Source organism: Abramis brama (assembly GCF_963993115.1).
Source record: "Abramis brama genome assembly, chromosome: 18".
Lineage (NCBI taxonomy): Eukaryota > Metazoa > Chordata > Actinopteri > Cypriniformes > Leuciscidae > Abramis > Abramis brama.
In genome coordinates, this window is record NC_139980.1 from 20201530 (window position 1) to 20222984 (window position 21455).

Consider the following 21455-nt stretch of genomic DNA (forward strand, 5'->3'; position numbering starts at 1 on the left):
ACATGAATAAATTACAGTTTACTATGGCATAGAAAACAGATAGCCTGTTAAATTGTAATATTACAGTTTTTACTGTATTTTTGATCAAATAAATGCAGAAGAGAATTAAAAATCTTACAGACCCCAAACTTTTGAACAGCAGGCTAGTACTAGTAGATACCCCCGGGGAGATGAGTTTCCATTTGCTGGATGTGTCTAGTTAAAAGCAAATGGAAAAATAGAGTAATCAAAAACATGAGCCCTGAGTCTCTAACTGATCTATTGTTGATGGTTCTTCAGATAAATGGATGACAGGTATTTGTTTGGTAGTGCCAAAAAGTTCTCCACAGAGTGTTAGTGCTTAGCATAAGTTAGTCCAGATGTGAAGATTCATTCATAATCCAAACCTAAATTAACATCGACGCATGCATTTTATTCAAAGAAACAAGCAAGAATTTTTTCAAACTCATCTTTGTATTTTTTTAATAGAATTTGCAACTTGCAAGTACACATGATAATGAACAGCGAACATCGACTTGTTTTGATTGTCTTTAAAGAGGTGTTTGAGAACATGATTTCCCTTTTTAGGTCAGTTTGTCTTGGAGGATTCTGGCTAGTGTACCACCTGAATGAATGATCAGTTCAAAGCGTCAGCAAATATGCGATAAAAATACAATAAATACTGTACAACACATGCCAACACAGAAATAGGCTACTATTCTTGCCATTAATGTAACAAAGACCAGGAAGCAATCTCTTCACAATAGCAACACCAGAAACACGGATAACATCACGCAAATATACATTTCAATAAATGTTAAATAAAGTGCCAGCCGTAGCATGTGCATATTCAGTCTGCATACTCTTAATAATAATATTTCAGGAAGTATTAAGTAGTTCCCCTGCAATAGTTTCCAAAAACAACAGCAACACGTTACATAAGCATCATATTAAAAGTATCACATTATAATATTCTCTTTACATTTGCCGGCTCATTCCCTTTTCTGAAATTCTGACACTATTAAAGAACTAAATGAACACTGATTGTTATGGAAAGATTTCCCCTGAGTTGGCAGTGAAATTGTGCCCATTCACCCATAAGTCTAGAGCAGAGGTTCTTAACTCATTTTGCTTCAGGACCCAGATTTGACATTGGATGGCACTTATATTGACGTAAAAACAGTGGGGTCCAAAGATCTGAGGCCACACTGAATATATGGGATTCAAAATCTATTAGGATTATATGTTCATGTTAAAACAAATAACAATATGAAACAAGCTAGTCATATGAATTAGGATGAATAATTGGATTCTATACTATTTCTAGGGTAACCAAATAACCAAATGACATTGACCACATGAGCAACTCTTTTGTACAAAGGGTCAGACTGAAGCACATAAGATGCTCTTTGGAACGTTCTCATATCATGCCGGATCACATGATCACCAGGTTTTGCACAAATGTGGATCTCATGTCAGCTTGAGTTCTGCTGTCGTTCAAACAAAAGGGACACAAAAATACTAATAAATTCTGAAATTCATGGTATTGTTCTGATAATATAATTTGTAATAAAGCTGTATTAAATTATAAAAAAACACCACAAAAACAAATATTTTTCACTAGCATTGTCAGACGTTTGTACCCCACTGTATGTGATTGCAGCAGCAGCAGCAACTGTTGTACAACAAAAAAATGCTGTATTAATCATTCCATTCATTTTCCACAATATTCCAAACATAAGAAAAGCTAGAGGCTTTGCGAACACAGTTACGGCAATGCGTTTCACAACACAAGACTGGCTCTATACTGCACACTTATGCGGCTGGCCGGGTTTTTTATTAATTTATTTATTTTAATAGGGTTAAGCACCACAGCAGGATGGTGAGTCAGAGGACGGATAGCAATTTGGTGATTTAATATTCTCTGGCCTCCTCCAATTCATTCATGAAAATGTCCTGTTGGGGGTTCTCCGTGCAATGCAGGCCATTATTGGGTGGGCGGACTGCATGAAACCTGCTCCAGTCTCCTTTGCACAGTATCCAAGGCATTACATCCACCTTGAAATACAGCTCTGGAGAGAACTCTGTGCTTATTAGGTTGGGGGTTCCTGCCCCCTTGCCTCTTGTAATTAGATGCTTGTTATCATCATAGCAACAATGCTGGGCAGCCAGAGTGGTGCCATCTTTAGATAGGCTGGAACGCAGGCAGGACTGTGCCGAGGGCTTGTAGATGTCCAATCGTTCTTGTGGGCCGCTAGCATCCCTCCATTGGAAGGTTCGGTCGTGCTCTGCATCCAGCAGACTGACTATATTGTTGGAGGCTTCTGAAGGATAGGTGCACGGGCAGCTGGGTAATTCAGTCAATACTTGCTGCAGGTAACGCTGAAGAAACTCACTCTTGCAATTTAACCACTTCTCACAGCTGTCAACATCTGCAAAACAGCCAAACCCAAAAAGATTACACATCAGTCAAATAATCTATAGCATAGTGCCATTTGTCTAACAGTAGTTCATGCCCTTTTCAGCTATGGGCATGAATGATAAAGTATTATTTAATGTGATGCAATAGTTTTTTTTTATTTTTATTCTCGGTTATATAATGTACAATTTTTGATGTTATATAATGTACAACGTTATAATATAATAACAATGTACAATGTTATATGATGTAACTTTTGTATATGATGATGTGGAGTTAATGATGTATTCAGTCATTGAGTGTGATTGGTAATTAAGGGATCTTCGCAGTGATTGGTCATCATGATTATATAATTTTAAATGTGATTGAGCTTGAACAGTATGTTGTATATGCCTGATGAAGGTATAAACTTAAAGCATTTACCAGTGCCAAAGGGTTCTGTACCATTCTCCATCTCGAATGGAAAGACATGAGCCACACTGTTCCAATCATCTGAAAAACAAATCAGCATTAACATTAAATCACATAAAAATGGGTTTGAATAAAAAAATAAAAAAACAGACACATTTTTGAGTGCTGAAGTAACCTGGGCATGGGACAAAGTCACAGCTCCGGGACTCAGTGGATGTGCAGAAATCTCCACATGAGCGTGAGCGGGTCTGATTGCCATGGCCACAAGTGACACTACAGGGACTCCATGCGCTCCACTCTTCCTCTGCTTCTTCTAAGAGGAAAAGACTAATGAGTTTAAACATTTATGTGTGGATACTAAGACAAGCATCCCTATTGCTTATAAAGGTTCTGAACAAAACCCCTAACCTTAAGTACTGTTCAGTGACCAATTCACAACAATTACCATTACCATTTCCACCTGGCATTAACATGCAATGCCTGTGACCACTTGTGTTGTCAAGACAACCCTGCTTATTTAGTTTCTGACAACCTCCATATGGGGCTTCAGTGATCCGATCAACAAAAAACTGATGCTAATGCAATGTGTAAATATAGTCAAATAGATCACTTAGCAGTTAGAAGTGGCCTAGCAATCACTCCAGCAATGTCTTATCAATAATCCCAGCAAATGCATAGCAACACACTAATTAAATTCAGCACTGTATTGTGCTTTTTACAATACATATAATTTCAAAGCAGCTTTACAGAAAATTAATGTGTCTACATTACAATTTAGAGTAAATTAATATCAGACGTGACTGTGTCCAAGTAAGTCTATATGTCAGAAATGTCCAGTTCTACGATAATACAAAACAACCACTCAAAGAACCACCTTTGAGCTTAAAGATACCACCCCAAGAACACCTTAGCACAGGAGCACCCTGGAAAACACCAACAACAAAACTCGAACACCATGATGGCAACTTTTCCACGGACAAACACCGGTTAAGCTGAGTAAGTAAGCCTAATATAGCCTCCAAAAAAAGGAAAACAGGCCTCAAATAGTTGATTAGCTTTGGGGGAGATCTCAAAACTCTCTTTACCAAAAGCAGACTGCAGATAATGAATTAAACAAGGACAACAGATGTATTCTTTCTTCTTCTGTAATAAAGAGTATAGATTAGAGACTAGCTTGTTTAAATATTTAACTTGAATTTGGGTGGGGTGCCAATGATATTGCACACACAGTGATGGCACCCTGATTACAGACAGACTAGGGAATGATGAAAAGGAGGCGTAGGCTCAGCGACTATTCTAGCTGGCTTTGTAGAAGTGCCAAACTGCGAAACCCACAACAGCCACAGGGTTAGTCTTATATCAGAGGTTAATCAAAGCAGAAACAGCCACTACATCCAGAGGGTCAAGATTAGGATGGTTAGCATTAGCACTTACCCCTTGCTGGAGTCAAGAACATTTTGAACAGGCTATTATATCTGTATATCTGAGTCTGTTTAGGACCCCAAAGTGATTCCTTTGGCAGAAAGAACTTTTAAAGGGTCCATTATTCAGTTCTTGAGTAGACAAATACATTTTGTCCATGTTTTTCCATGTTCTTCTAGCTCAGTTGTAGCAGCTAAGCAACTTCTAACAGATAGCTTTCTCCTGTTATATTAGACTAGAAATGTTCTTTCTTATCCGTGAATATCATTTCTGCCCCATCACACTGATCTGAATGTTTTATGAGAATCTGGTCTAGATTGAGGCCATCCTTAATCTCAATCATAATGTCTTTCCTTGACCCCTCAAATTAAATCCATGTCCCATTTCATCCTTGTCTCCAATGAAACAAGACTGCACAGCTACAGCGCACAGTGCACAATTCCCACCACGAAACAGACATGTCCTAGAGAGAAAAACAAAAAAGCAACAGAGGCGTGATGTTATGCATGGCCTTGAAAAGCCTAGGATTCTTGAACAGGCTTAAAAGACCCAGCCGCTCTGGACTGGACGGGGGTGGAGGGGGTGCAGGGTCTGGGGCCCAACCCGCGGGACATAAAAAGTAAACAGATGACCCCTCTCACTCTGTGTTCCCGATCTGCGCTCTAATTGAACAAAAGCATGGACTTATTTGTCCAAGAGAACGCACTCACGCTGCCATTAGTGAGCGGATCGGGCTCGTCTTCAAACAGCGGTCTTCTCCACAGAGTGGGACCAGTGTCTACTTCAAAGGTCCGACACTCACAAATACCCCGTCACTGGCTGAAAGTTTAGTCCGAATTAATGCTGTGAAACACTCCTTACCAGCTTGCTCTACCCTCCCTCCCCAATCTCTACATCTCTCTTTCCCTTCAACTACTCTTCAAATCACCTTTTATCTGACTGCTGGCAATCCAGCTTTCTTAAATTCTCCCGTTCCTCCATCTTTATCTGCTTAAAGTTCTGATTGTGTAATTGAAAGATTTGTTCACTCCTCCCGAAATTACATTTAGGAACTTCACTTAGTTCAAACAGTCTTACTTCTAAAGGCTTGAGAACTGTGTGTAGAAACAGCTAATATACAAGAGAGCACTCACCATAATGGCTTTGAGTCCATGGGCTTTCCCAATTGCCATCTGTCTTGCCCAGACCACTAGGGAGGGGTTCCCCGCTGTCATACTCCAGTGCGTAGTCGTCCTCTTCCTCCACTGCTTGGCCAGTACCATCGTCCCCTGAATCTGCATCCGTGTAGCCCCAAAATAAAGGCCAGAAAAGCTTCTTTCCACCAAGCCATTCTACAGTAGAGGAGGGAGAAGATGTGGGCCAGTCATTGCTCCATTCTTTAACCAGATCCCTCTCCACTTCCATAGGGGGGTCATCCAACACCTCAATGGTCACCTACAACCAAAGATGCAAAGTATGCAGGGATTCAAAGCAATGAATCAAAATTTGATTGAAAACTGGATGTTATTTTAAGAACTTAAACACACAGCTAATAAAGGCAACAAAGACAAATCATTCTGCATAAGGAATGCCTTGCTTCTAGTCTGGAGAACAGTCAGTGGCAGTTAGTTTCAGCAGTGACTCACCGATCGAGTCTCTTGATTTGAGCTCAGGCTCAATATCAAATCAAGCAGAATTACTTCCTCCTCATCTCAAGATGAGATTACTTATTACACTTAATTACATCCTATGAGGAGGGATGACTCACTATGGATGCTGATGAATCCACTTTGGATTAGACAGGATTAGACATTATCCTCAGAGAGGAGAAACCCTGTAATGGATTATTATATCCGTCCCTGCATTTTTGACTTGCCCTGCTCAGTCACCAAAAGTTTTGGAAGAGGGACTCACTAACATAAAGCATTTCACAGAGATGACTACTAACTTGAGATGTGTTCTCTTGCATGCTCTCACCTGAATGTTGGGGTTTTGGGAGCCAATGTCAGCATTTGCCAGGTCTGGAAAGTTTTTGAGGTCTAGAACAAAGGGTTTTGATTCTTCCTCAGGCTCAGGCTGTGGCAGGACACCTGTAGAGCGATGCTGGAGCCACCTGTGTTGGTGGGGATGTGAGTCTGCCAAATCACTCTGGACCTGGTTCTGCTGGTGCAGGAGATTATGGTCGTTGCTAATGTCTCTCAAAGATGTCTGTGGATGTGTCTGATGAAAAACAAACATAACATGCAACAATAAGTGCTAACTGCACCTGCATTTCAGCATTTCGGAACATCTTAAGTGACCTTCACTTGAAAAATACATTTTAGTCACTATTAAGATATTTCCTCAGAGAAGTCTTGCATGTGGTGAGTTGACAATGACTTTGCATTAGACATTGCAACTTTCCATTAGAGGTATAACTCTCAAGCAAAAAGGATCACGTTCCCTAATAAAAAGCTTATAATGAGTCAACTTGTACACACTTATCATTGTGATGGTGCTGATGCTCTTGGCCGGTTCTCTTTGGGGAACTGTAAACCTTTCTCAGAACCAGTGTCTACTGATTAGAGAGCTTAACAATGAAGTAACTGCTGATATATACCTTTCACTTCCTTTTACTTTATTACAAGAACCAGGTGTCCCTTAACTAACTGTCTGTTATGAAGTGCCATCAAACTCATGCTTTGCTCATGGATGGGAGTTAGAGAGGTGCTGATTTGGTTTTAAAGGTTCATTATCAGTGAGCAATGTGCGATATTGGGGGTTTTGGACGCCTGTATGAAGCTGTTACGATCACTGTGTGATTGCGTCTTTGGCCTTTGTGGTGTATCTCGCGCTATTTGAAATAATTTAATTTACAATAACATTTAGGCCTATTCCATGCTATGCTAAATGCTGCCATGTTTTTTAAGTGGTTGAGCGTTTTAACCAACTGGTAACATATCGGTTCTGAACATGAATGTAATAGTGAATCAGAGGTGTCTAAAGTCTAATTTTTGGATACTCAGTGGTATTTGATCTTCTATGTAAGACTTATTCTCAATGTTATCTGGTCTTTTCTTCCTGGAAGTCTCAACAAGAGGGGCCAGGTGAAAGAGTAGTCGCTGTTACTCAGTGTTTAATTTCCTAAGTGTTCAGAATGGAAACCAAATCTCTCCTTACATCCTTAGTCTGCCTGGGGCCATCTCTTGTCTTTCTCTGTATTGTTAATTCATTGTAAAGTCGACGGTGGAATGTGGCCTGTGCTGCCAGTGGGCTTTCTCACCATCACGAACATATGGCATGAATTCCAGACCCCGAAACAAAGCCTTATGCGTTAGCAAAAGACCATGCAATACACACACAGCCTCTATTGAGCTCTATGGTGAGACACATGGACACGATCAGCTCACACACTTTATGTTGGGGCATTGGGAAAGCAGTCGGCAGTGCAGCATAGATTTATGTGACCTCCAATATCAAAGTCCCAGGACCACGCCATTTCCAAACCAGTGAAGAAAAACAATAAACTAAGACCCCCCATTCCCTCTCCCTTTGACGACCCTTGCCCCACATGTAAAAACAAAAGAGACATTTAGTAATACAAAACTGAGTAGCAGGACCTTTCTTGGAGAGGTTAGACATGTGCGCACACACAAGATCAAGGAGACCAGAATGCAGGAAATTCCACATTAACACAGAAGAGGGGCTAAAAAAAACAATTTAGGAGCTGAACTATGACCCTGTGTGAGAATGAAACTTGTTTTTTAAACGGTATTATGTAAGGCCTCACTATTGTACTGCTCTACTGTATGGGACCTCTCTCTATTCTGGCCCCCTTTGCATGGTGACATAATAATAATAAAAAAAAAGGGTGGTGTTGAATATATTGGTCTATAAGCAGAAAAAAAAAAAAAACATGTTGCACTGCTCTTGATGAGTAAGAAACTTAATTTTTTTTTTGCCAGACCTCAAGATATAGTCACTTAAGATTTGTATTAGTGGGACAAGATGCAACTCTCACCTGTGGGGTGGTTAAGAGTCAAGACAATTCCTCCAACCAAGATATTCAAGATATCTGCCACATTTACACAATGACCAATGGCAAATGATCACTCAATAATATAAACAGATTATTAAAAAGGGCACATGGTGATCATTTTAAATGGACAACCATTTTACCATGTTGTGGTAGAGTAAAAAAATGTGCACTGAAAACTGGTGCATGTAGAGATATCAGCATGAAATTCTTTTTTTTTTTAAGTGCCACTATCACTACTATTAGCAGTATTAACTGTAATACTGTTGTAATTTATCTGAAGATGAACACAGTGCACTATTATGCATTATTAATGCTTGAAGTCGCCATGTAACGGAAGTTGCCGTAGTCTTTTCTTCCCTCATGTAAAATATATATATATCTGAGTGAAACAGCTTCTCGAACTGGAAAATATGTAGGGCGGGACTTGATTTTGTCCATTGCAATGATTGGATAGTTGGATCGTCGTTTGCTGTTGGTAGGCTACATCTTATATGAGTGACATGTCCCGTCATCAGAGAAGAGATGCAATTGCAAGAGGGAGGGGAAGTTATTTTGATTAAAGATTATTATGAGGGCACAGGAATTTTAATAAACAATGATTTATTACATTTATATAATAAATATCACAATATTCAACTAAACAAAAAACAGAATTGAACATTTGGTGACTTGAAATTAATATAACTTGCACTGTTTGGGTTTAAAAATGACTTTATGTTTCATGGTGCATAGTTTCTTCAACTATAGGCAGTTTTGTCTCTGTGTAACTCTCTTAAAACACACTTTTCACAATCATTAGATCATTTATCTGCTAACAATGTCCAACTGTGGATGTACATGGATCATAGGACAATTCTTTTTTTCTTTTTTTTTCTTTTTTTTTCTGAATCAGCAAATGTTAGTAAATGAGAAGTTTGTAAATGAGTAGTTGGAATAAAATGGCTAGAATTATTTGTCATGCTATGGTTAATTTGGTAACACTTTACAATAAGGTTTAATTCGTTAACATTAGTTAGTTAACATGAACTAAGAATTAACAATAGGCTTACTTCTACAGCATTTATTAATCTTAGTTAATGTTAGTTACAATTTTTACCAATAGCCTACATTATTAAAATCAAATGTTGTATTTGTGAACATTAGTTAATGCACTGTGAACTATCATGAACAGCTGGCATTAACAAACTAGCATTAACAAATATTAATAAATACTGCAACAAATATATTGCTCATTGTTAGTTCATGTTAGTTATACGTTAACTAATGTTAACAAATGAGACCTTTTTGCAATAGCTATATGCTTATCAAATACAAACACATAAAAATACAATTTTCACACATTCTGAAAGTACAGCTTGTTTGGAAATGATGCACAAAAACCATATTATATTAACAAGTGATAGATTTTTCTTTTTCGTCACAAATCACGTCTAATTTTTCATTTCAAGTAGGCTAGCCTGCTCTTTACTAAAATTATTGTCTCTCTGATAACCAAGGGCACGTTTCTTTGTTTAGATTATTTTAAACATATTTCCTAATGGATTTAATCTGGAGATTTTGTAAGACTGAAATCGAAGTCTTACACACGGTAAAACAATAAAATGTACATATAAATTTTAAAATGGCAAAGATAAATGATAAAGGCACGATTTTTGTTGTTGTTGTTGTTGTTGTTGTTGTTGTTAAAATCAACCCCTGTGACATTGAAGAAGAATCCTAAAACGAGATGAGTGCTTTTAGCTCCACTTGTACTCACCTCTCCGGAGCCGCCGTGTCTGGATCTCTGGTGTCTCACAGGGAAGCTGCTCGCTCCTTCTATCCAGACAGCCAGAAGCACACTTAAAAGCACACAGAAACTTTTACGCACTCTTAGCATTTTGCACAGTTGCGTATCTGTCCACTAAATACCGTTAAAATAAAGTCTTAAACGTGCAGTCGTTGCTTAGGAAGCTCTACGCGTTTCCCTTCTGGCAAAGATCTTCTTCAATGCGCTGTTCGTCATCTTCATCCAAACTTCATTAAAACTCGCACAGGTATGCACATTTTATATATTCAGACAGATAACCCTCGCCTGTTCATTCCTTCAAAAATACATTAATGTGACTCGAAACGTCTTGTTGCACTGTTGTCTGCCCATATAGACTGATCGTCTCTCAGTTTAAGTAGCTACTGCAGGTCTCCCTCTCTTCAGTCCGCACCAGTGCATCCTTATTCATCTATTACACAACTTTGTCTTCTCTTATTCTACAAGATGTCAGAGTCATTGCTGACACATTACTACGGTAAATGGTATCAAGTGCCAAAAGAGAAGGGTATTGAGTTGAGCTGTAAAGCTGAGTGCGCACGCAGCAGTGGCACAGTCGCAGGACGGTCCGATGATCTCCAGAGGGGTCAGCAATCTCAGCATGGGAGGAGAATTGTTTCCTCGCATGTGACAGAACCAGTGATGCTCATGTATCTGCAAGGTGTGTGCGAGTATGAAGATTGATTTCCCTTCAGGATAGTTCACGCAAAAATTCAGCTATGAATTTATTTCTTCTGCTGAACACAAAATATATTTTGAAGAATGTTCAAACAGTTCATGGGCCCTCCAAAAATACCATGGAAGTCAATGGGGTCCATCAACTGTTTGGTTACCCATATTCTTAAAGAAATATCTTCTTTTGTGTTCAGCTGCAGCAGAACAAAGAAACTCATACAGGTTTGGAACGTCTTGAGGGTGAGTAAATGATGACAGAATTTTCATTTTCGGGTGAACTAAACCTTTAAGAATGCCTTTTAAATTCCAATTAATTTCCTAAGTTTGAACTCAATTTAAATCGAGGCGGTAAACAGGATGTAGAATGCGTAACTCGTAGCCATTGGCTTTTAATCTAAGAAAGTAGAATTTGAATGAAATTAAATTTAAAGAAATGTAAAAAAAAAAAAAAAAAAAAAGGTCCACTTTAAGAAGAATAAAAACCTTTATTGTCACTGTATGCACAGTAGTACACAACAATGGGGTTAGCAGCTCTAAAAGATTACTAAAACAGTAAATAATAATAATAAATAACAAGTAGAATACCAATAAACAGTAGTGCAGCCACACAGTATAGTGTTATAGAGTGAGGTAGTGCAAGAGTACTTTAAAACAACATCAGTTTGACATGTATGTGCGTAATTGTTTAACAATGTTCAGAGTAAAACAGTATAAACAGTATATTATGACGGTAAACAGTATAAACATTGATGCAGCAGCAGTATATTTTTATAAAGTGATATATTGCAAGAGGCAGTACCTTAGCAATACAGTATTGCACATAGGTATGTTCATAAATTGTAAATAATGTTCACTGTCATGTGCCATAATCTGTATGTAAACATTAGCAGAAAATGCGGGTGATTAGTTACATTGTATGTTCTTCTCAGATTGATTTACAGCAGCCACCGCTGCTGTGCCTACTTGTGCAGTGGCATTTGTGGTCCAGGTAAGGTCCTCTGTAATGTAAACACCCAGGAAACGGATGCTAATTCCCGTCCTGGGATCTCCGAAAGTCAGTAATGAGCTCCTTGGTCTTTCCAATGTTCGGAGATTGTTCTTCAAACACCAATCTGCCAAATACTGTGCCTCCTCTCTAAGCTGTTTCGTCATTATCCGTGATCAGCCCCACTACAGTTGTATTATCTGCAAACTTCACTATGGTATTGGTGTCGAGGGAGTACAGGATGGGACTCAGCACGTACCCCTGTGGTGTGCCAGTGCTAGTGGAGGATTAATAGGGCCCCAGTCTCACTACCTGTGAGCGCTCTGTCAGGAAATCTTGAATCTTAATGCAGAACAGTGGGCTCAGGCCTAGTTTGCAGGGATTGACAATATTAAACGCCGAACTATAGCCTGCAAACAGCATCCTTACATACGTGTTGTGTCTCTCTGGATGATTCAGAGCCGTGTGGAGAGCCAGGGATATAGCATCCTCTGTGGACCTGTTCGCTTTAAATGCAAACTGATCTGAGTCAACTGAGGCAGGTATGTGTCTTTGATGTGCGAGAGTACAAGTCTCTCAAAACACTTCATCACTACTGGAGTGAGTGCCACTGGTCGATAGTCGTTCAGAGAGGCGATTGTCTTGTGGAGGGGAGCAGGTGCACTCTTGTAATCTGCAAGAGCTGATTCTTTGCCACACAGAACTATTGAAGTGGGCCTCGACATGTTGTCTATAGCTGGCTTTTGCTTTTTAATGCCCTTCTATAGGGTCACCCAATTTAAACGCATCATTGCGTACTCTTAGAGGTTTTTTTTAACCTTTGTTCATCCACTGTTTCTGATTAGCATACCTCTTTATCGTCTTCTCCACTGTTACATTTCCTACACATCTGTTAATGTGGCTGTGTGTTCCTCCAGGTCTGGCTCTGTTCCTTGGGTTGCTGCTTCTCCAAACAGCTCACAGTTTATGCGATCAAAACAGTCCTGTCGTTGTGCCGTGGCATCTTCTGGCCAGGTCTTAACAGTTTCATGGTGGATCTCGTGTGATGTGATCAGACTGTCCGAGAGGGTCTATTAGGGAAAGCTCTGTGTGAGTCTTTAATGTTGGTGTACATATGGTCTAAAATATTGGAGTCTCTGGTGGGACACTGCACAGGCTGATCTAAGGAAAGTGTTCCACAAATTCTATCAGTATGATTAAAATCTCCTGCTATTATGAAGGCTCTGTTCGGGTGTTCATCCTGACACTTACTAATGACTGAATATAGCAGTGCTAGCACCTGCTTAGCATTGGCTTGTGGTGGAATGTAAACAGCTACAATGACAACAACAGAGAACTCCAGCGGTAGATAAAACGCTCTGCATTTCAACATGAGATACTCCAGATTTGGTGAGCAGTAGCCAGTAACTTCTGACCATTAAAGAAGTTAATGGTCACTGTTAATTAACTGCTAATTCTGAGATCTGATAATTACTCTGGATTTTGAAAAAACAAACAAAAAAACACACTATATACATACACTATATATATATATACATACATATGTTTTTTAATTATCTTCAGAAACAAATAGACAGTCACTTTCAACAAATGCCAGTTTTTTTTTTACACGGACGAGTCTGACAATGATAGCATGTATATTTGATAAATATTGGAAAAATTCCAACTCAGAATGGATAAGAAACAAACAAACAGGGAAAAAACTGTGGAATGCCCTTTGATTTCACAGTCAAATGCAATTCAGTGGCATTACTTTCATTTATAGAGGCTGCTTATAGCGCATATGCCAACGTCATATCTGCATCTCTTAACAGTCATCAGTAGCTCTGAGGTCATAGAGTCCCACTTACATACATCTGCAGTCAGACATATTTAGAGCTGCCTTTCCGATTAAGAACAAAACTTCAGAACACAAAAAGGAATAGGAAAAAAACAATGTGTAAAAAAAAAGGAGAAAAAAAAAAAAAAGTACATCCGACAGGCGTTCATAAGCCAAATCATCATACATACATTACAGACTTGACAGTGCTCTTCATATATCAGTGACCCGTATTTAGAACTTTTGTAAGAACACAAGACAGGTTTAAATAATAGATTATATAAAATAGATTATCTTAACTCTCAATGTTAAAATAGCAACATGAACATCTTTTCACTGCTGTCTGTTAACAGCAGACATAATGAAATGTTGAATGAACAATGTCAGCCTAATTCTGTTGGCTCAAAGATTTCTTTTTTGAAATGCCCTGGCTAAGATATCAAAGCGATAATCGCGAGAAATGCAAACCGTAACAGATCTTCAAGACAGACATAAAGGCACTTTCCACAAATAGAGTACAAATAGTGGCCTGAAACTCTAAAAACAATACATAAAAATGAGCAAAGGAAAAAAACTTTTTACAGATGGTGAGTGAAAGGCAGTTTGCAGTTTTTAAGCCTATTACCAAAATGTGGAACATGTCTAAATACGGTTTAATATCCCAATTTGTGTGATTGTTATTTTCTAGCAATATATATATATATATGTTGTCTGGTTTTACTAAATCGTGTGCACAATATAATAATTTGTTCCCTCGTTTCACAAAATCGTGTCCATGTTGTAATATTTTGTTCCCCTGTTTTGGTTAAATCAAAACTAGAGAGCAAATAAGGAGGAGGATACAGATGAGGGACACCAAACTGTATCTTATTTGTAGAAAGTACCACAATTCAAATTAAGATAAAACATAGTTTTCCATAACAGAAATCTTTGATTAAACTAAACAGAGAATGTTAGTATTCCTCTGTATAAGTTCATTAAGACATCGCTAACTTAATGCAATAAAATGTGCATTTTGAAAAAGATTAAGATTTGGAGACCTAAAAGACCAAAGCTAGTATGTTAAATGCAGATACACTGCAATGTATTAATAAATGTGTTAATATATTTATATGGATATGAAGTCATATTCTTATTTACTTAAGCTATAAGTTTAGCTATAATAAATTCTCTCCTTCAGAAGTGTATATATCAAGCTTAATTATCATTAAAAGATTTCTGTGGGAGTGTGTGAGTCATTGTTTTTCTGTACACTGCAAAAATCATTTTCATAATCAGGATTTCTGTCTTGTTTTTTAGCTAAATCAAAATCTCATTATAGTTAAATTTCCCTTTCCTTAAAGACCAATTTAAATGAACATTTATCAAATTGTTCCCCATTGGCATATTGTTTTTTCCTTGTTTAAAGCACAATTTTGTTTATTTTCTTAATAAATATTAAGTAAAAGATTTTTACTTAATATTTATTAACAAAGCATTATTTGCAAAAAAAAAAAAAAAAAAAAAAAATCTGAGTAAATTCATCTTGTTTTAGATATTTTAAATGGAAAACAAGACAAAAACTATAAAATAAAATATAAATAAACTATAAAATATCAGAAAATGATTTTGTGTACTCTTTTTATACAATGTAGAAGGTTGAACAACATGCTAATGCACATTCCCTTTTATCCTGGGTTATTTCTTATGCTGAACAGAGACGTGAAGTCTCTATTAAGTTGATATTGAACGTTGAAATGAATATTGATTACTGAACCCAGAGGTAAGACTAGAAATTTGGTCAAGTAGTGGGCTTCAATGAGTATCCACTGAAATGAATCAACATGAAAATGCCAAATAAGTTAAGACACGAAACAGACAAACAGGAAAAATGTGGCTCTGGGGTGGAAGAAAGACCATCGTGAGAAAGTGCTAGCCCTGGTGGCTCTCCAGATACGAAAAACAGTCAGATCCTTCACTCCCGGGCCTGTTTTTTCTTGAGTATTTCAGCTGGAGAAGATCCCCAACTTCATTGATGGCATTTAAAGCCTGAAAGAGTAAAGAAGAGACACTGGAGTTATTAACACTTGAATAAATGTTTGGTAGGGTGGGTTTGCTAAATGGTGACAATGTTTATTTCTGGGGTGAATTATTCCTTTAATGTTTATGTACTCTGGTGGACTGTGAGGTGAGTCAGAGTTTCATAGATGAATGATTTGCGGTCTCTGCCGCTTCGTGTGCTTTGAAAACATTAGCAGTGGGGTTGAGTAAGGACAGATCTAACATAAAAGGTGTTGATTTCGTTTACGGATGATTTCCATCATAGTTTTTGTCAATGTAATTTTTTCCCTGATGATTTTTCCCGAGACGATAACTAAATAAAAACCAGTTTTTGATGACAAAAAAATGAAAATCTATTGACCTTTTCGTCAAAGAATAGGAACAAAACAGAATTTGGGAAGAGATTCAATCACAATGAATCTCTTTGTGTGGTAGGGAGGTTAGATGCAAAAAGCAATTGTAAACTACTCAAGCGCAAGAAGACGTGAAAGAACTCAATTCGAGATGGTTTTCAGTGCGTGCCTTGAACTTGACGCACAATGTTATGACGAATGCGGTTGCCCAGCCCTGTTTGTTTGAACCGCGAGAGGCATCAATTGCCATCATTACGTTGTGCGTCAAGGTCAAGGGTTACTCTTTTGGCGTAAATCGCTAGTTATTTTAGTCTATAAAGTTTTAAATATGGTTATTTTTCTTACACGAACGCATCGCTTCACTTCAGATGACCTTTATTAACCCCCCAGAGCTGCGTGGATTACTTTAATCATGAATAGATGTGCTTTGATGGACTTCCAAAGACATACAGCCTTTCACTGCCATTATGAAACTTGGAAGAGCCAGGAAGAGCTTACTTATTTAACTCTGATTGTATTCATCTGAAAGAAGAATGTCATATACACTTAGGATGACTTCAGGCTGAATAACTCATGGGCTGATTTTAATTTTTGGATGAACTATCCCTTTAAAGTGACAGTAGCCTAATAAACCTGTTGCTTTATGAGCCCTTGATGTTATGACAAACAAACAAAGAAAAAAGAGAAAATCACTCACTGATCTTGACTGAGTAACTTTAGTAGCTTTAATAAGGATAAATACAATGAAGACTATGCTCTGTTATTTTACATTTGATCACTTTATTCAATTTCCGTAGGTGTTATTTCTTACCTGAATACTACTGACAGACTTACCTGACAAACTTAAAGCACTGTTTATTTCATTTGTATCTTTGTTCTATTGTATTTATTTGTTCTTATTTTTGTTTCTCTTTTACTGACTTAGATTTTAGTCAACAAAATCTTTTGATTTTTAGTCTTTCTGACTAAAACCAAAACAATTTAGATGACTAAAATTTGACAAACTAAATGGCATTTTAGTCAAACTAAACTGAATCAAAATTTGCTATCAAAATGAACAGTTTATGAGAGCCAGTAGGTACAGTTAAGAACTAGTTTGTAAGTTAAAAAGAAAGCCAACAAGACAGGTATTTTTATTCATCATTTGCATGTTTTCTTCTCTCCATATGCCTAATACATAAACAGATTGATGCATGAATCTAATAAAATTTATCAAGAAAATCTAGGGACACCATCGAGAAATCAAAATGGAAAAACAAAAAGACTTTTTTTGTCATTACTTTTGCAATTATTATTTCATTAGTGTTCAATGTGATACTCACTGTGTCAAGCATTTCTCTCGTGTGGGCGGCAGAAACACAGAAACGTGCACGGGATTCAATGATGGGTGTGGCGGGAAACCCAACCACCACTGTTCCAATGTTCCTCTTCAGCATCTCCCGCCCAAATGCTCTAAACAGCAAACACACAAAATGTATTCATTACACACACACACACACACGTTTCCATGTATTTTTTAATGGGGACTTTCCATAGACATAATGGTTTTTATACTGTAAGAACTATATCCTTTCACCCAAAACTAACACTAACCCTAAACCTACCCATCACAAAACTTTCTGCATTTTTACATTTTCCCAAAAAAACAAAAAATTGTATGATTTATAAATGTGTAAAACCAAAAAAAAAAAGTCCCCACAAGGTCAAAAATAACTGTTATTACTATCCTTGTGGGGATATTTGGTCCTCAAAACATAGGGAATACCAGGTACACACACACATCCACACAAAACATACAATTGCTTCCTGCAAAGATGGAATCAAGTAGAAATTATTCTTTAAAAATCATTAAAAATAATCTGTTTAATCCTCTAGCTAGCATCTTATCAAATACAATAGCCATGATTCAGTTGAACAAAAAGTGACACTGACCCGATTTTAGCTGGCATGTAAAGCATCAAGGGTACAACAGGGGAGTCATTGTTCCCATAGATGATAAAACCCATCTCATGTAATCTCCTGCGAAAGTAGGTTGTGTTTTCTGACAGCTGACAGAGTCTTTCCTGACCTGCATAAAAGAGAAAATACAATTCATTATCATCACTGAAAACCAGCTTCTGACCCTTTCCAAGACATTGTGTTCTTGCTTTTTATTGTAATTAATGGTGCTTGCTTGGTTTAGTGCTAACTATTGCTCATAATTCATATCATAAGTAGTAAAAGTAAATTTCAGCGTGTAACTCATCCCACACTTTTTGTAGGATGAGGATGAGTAGGATTTTTTAACATGAATTATAGCTCAAATTGTGCGGGTTGTTAAGGGAGAGAGAGAGGTGTGTGGTTACATTTGTAAGTGCTCAGACTTACAACTTTCACGTGGTGAAAAAGAATTATCAAAGCAGGGTTTTTGTAATTTTTATTGCGTCATTCATACATTATTCATATCCAACAACAGGAATGACGAAAAGCTAAATTGCAAACATGCTACCTCCCCCCAAGTTCCATACCAGCACATGGCAAATGAAAATGGGGAGGAAGTTTTATCTGAAGCCAAAGGAATTCAAATCCACTTTGAGCACCGCAGAATGATCCTCTGGGGAGAGGTAGAGATATACTCTCCTGTATTAGTTTTCACTTGTTTGACATTCCATTCATAGTGAGGGGCTCCTGAGAAAGGAAAGCTCTCTCACAATATTCAGGACTGAGAATATTGGTAGAGGCTTGAAGAGAAAATTGAAAAAGTCAACCCACAGCAACTACGAGGAAATGAATGAACATGATGATTTCACCAAGTGCAACATGTTTCTGGATCAACATCTTTGTTGATCCTGGAACAACATTCCAATCAACCAATCAGATTTGAGGGACAAGTTTACAATTTATGTCTTACAACCAGGGTTAGGTGCTTCTACATCAGTGTTGTTCACCTATCATTTCACTCTGATTTTAGGGATAAGTTACGGGTAGAGTTAGGTTTAGGGTTAGCGATAAGGTTAGAACTTCAGACAGGAATGTTGTTCCAGGATCAACAAAATATGCTGATCCAGGGTTTTACTGTTGCTCGTAAATTTTAGAAATAAATACTTAGTCTTGCTCTAAAACCGCAATGGAACATCTGTTGTATTCAACAGGTATTTTATTAGTAAATTAATTAAGTGCCATTCTTCCAGTAGAAGATCAAAATGTACAAACTTCGGTTCCAAATCAATACTGAAATTTAAAAATGTGACAATACCAGCAATGGCCAATCATAGACATATGTTGAGCAATGGCCAATCAGAGGTTTTTAAAAATCCATTCAACAGCGCTCAAAATGCTAGATGGAAATGCTGGTAACATCTCTTCTTGGCACGAGTGCTGGGTAATAGAGAGCGGCAGGAATAATGTCAGAACCCGAAAGACTAATTCGCCACTGGTTCCTTCGAGATTTTCCTATGGGATTTTATTATGGGGTTTTTTGATTCATGTGTAAAATAAAGCCTGTGGTAAACATAACTTGACGATATTTTGACGTTTTGTTCTACAATGTAAATTACACACACCCATAGCGAAACACTAATTTTGAAACAGTTGTTCATTTTTGAAAACTTATGTTTTTAATAAGTAACTAGACAAGATAGGTTGAGGTGTGAGTGTGTGCAGTGTACGTTGTAGAACAAAACGCCAAAGTATCGTCAAGTTATGTTTAACACAGGTTTTATTTTACTCATAAATTGAAAAACCCCATTATAAAATCCCATAGGAAAACCTTGAAGGAATCAGATGCGATTTAGACTTGTTAGACTTTAGATTTGTTGAAAAGAGATGGTATTCATCCCTCCTGGGATGGTGCTGCTCTTCTCTCTAGTAATATGGCACATAGTCTTAGAGCTCAAACATGACAATCTGGGGCTCAGGTCAGGAAGCAGACAGACTGGCTAAACCGACCGTCTGCTAGCTGTCTCACGTCACCAAGGTCAGATAAATCCCATCACATAGAGCCTCTTTCACATAGATATCATCATATAGAGACTGTGTCTATTCCCCGAATTAGGACATACAAAAAACTCCTAAACCCATTCAAGGGTAAAAATTTAATTGATGTTCAACAAATAAAAAACAGATATAATACAGATGAACAAATGATAAAGCTCGGGTTGCTGAATATTCGATCCCTTACTTCAAAAGCACTCATTGTTAATGATATGATAACAGATAATAACCTAGATGTGATGTGCTGTGTTTGACAGAAACCTGGCTAAAACCAGACAATTATATTACTTTAAATGAGTCCACCCCACAAGATTACGGTTATAAACATGAACCTCGTCTGAAAGGCAAAGGGGGAGGTGTTGCTGTAATTTATAGTAATATCCTCAGAATTACTGAGAAATCCTGTTTTAAATATAATTCTTTTGAAGTGTTGTTGCTAAATGTAACACTATCTAGTGTAAATGATAAATCATATTTAACATTTGTGCTGGCTACGGTATACAGGCCACCAGGGCACCATAAAGACTATCAAAGAATTTGCTGAGTTAGTACTGGCTGCAGATAAAGTACTAATTGTTGGTGATTTTAATATACATGTAGATAACGAAAAAGATGCATTGGGACTGGCATTTAAAGACATTCTTAACTCTATTGGAGTTAGACAACACGTGTCAGGACCTACTCATTCTCGTAATCATACTCTAGATCTAATATTATCACATGGAATAAATGTTGATGCCGTTGAAATTCTGCAGCAGAGCGATGACATCTCAGATCATTATCTAGTCTCGTGTAAACTTAATTTAGCCAAGGCTGCAAAGCCGACTCCGTGTTACAAATATGTTAGACCTATCATTTCTGCCACTAAAGATTGCTTTATTAATAATCTTCCTGATCAGTTTCATCATCTCAGCATCCCAGATAGCTTTGAAGAACTAGATATTGCGACAGAAACTTTTAACTCTCTCTTTTCCAGCACTATAGACACAGTTGCTCCTTTGCGCTTAAAGAAGATTAAAGAAAATAGTCCAACGCCGTGGTACAACGAGCACAATCGGGCCCTTAAGAGAGCAGCCAGAAAAATGGAGCGCAACTGGAAGAAAACAAAACTAGAGGTATTTCGCATTTCATGGAAAGAGAGTTCGATTGCATACAGAGAGGCCTTAAAATCTGCTAGATCTGCTTATTTTTCAAACCTATTAGAAGAAAATAAACAAAACCCTAGGTATTTATTTGAAACGGTGGCTAAACTAATGAAAAATAAATCTTCAACCCCAGAAGTTTTCAAGCAACACAGCAGTAATGACTTTATGAACTTCTTTACTAACAAGATTGATAATATCAGGGAGAAAATTATAACTATGCAACCGTCTACTACAGTATCGCATCAGGCAGTGCATTGTAGTGTCCCTGAGGAAAAATTTGATTCATTCATTGCTATAGAAGAGGAAGAATTCGCTAAACTCATTAAATCATCTAAATCAACAACTTGTATGTTAGACCCTATACCGACTAAGCTACTGAAAGAGATGCTTCCAGAGGTCACAGATTATCTTCTTAATATCATTAATTCATCTTT

General features: G+C 37.5%; 2 protein-coding genes across 2 annotated transcripts in view; both read right to left on the reverse strand.

Moving 5' to 3' along the window:
• Window positions 1-445: 445 nt before the first annotated feature.
• On the reverse strand, window positions 446-10584 carry ism2b (isthmin 2b). Its single transcript, XM_084090950.1, has 6 exons — window positions 9985-10584; window positions 6188-6430; window positions 5365-5665; window positions 2985-3122; window positions 2822-2890; window positions 446-2411 (listed from the first exon to the last, which is right to left on the reverse strand). The coding sequence occupies exons 1-6, from the start codon at window positions 10102-10104 to the stop codon at window positions 1894-1896; spliced, it is 1389 nt and encodes a 462-aa protein (XP_083947076.1). The 5' UTR covers window positions 10105-10584; the 3' UTR covers window positions 446-1893.
• Window positions 10585-13217: 2633 nt separating this feature from the next.
• sptlc2b (serine palmitoyltransferase, long chain base subunit 2b) overlaps window positions 13218-21455 on the reverse strand; it is a 40247-nt gene continuing 32009 nt past the window's right edge. Inside the window, exons 10-12 of the mRNA XM_084091109.1 lie at window positions 17837-17972; window positions 17227-17356; window positions 13218-15539 (exon numbers count right to left, since the gene is read on the reverse strand). Of these exons, the coding sequence (XP_083947235.1) occupies window positions 15423-15539; window positions 17227-17356; window positions 17837-17972 (383 nt within the window). The 3' untranslated portion in view covers window positions 13218-15422. The remainder of the gene's footprint in view (window positions 15540-17226; window positions 17357-17836; window positions 17973-21455) is intronic.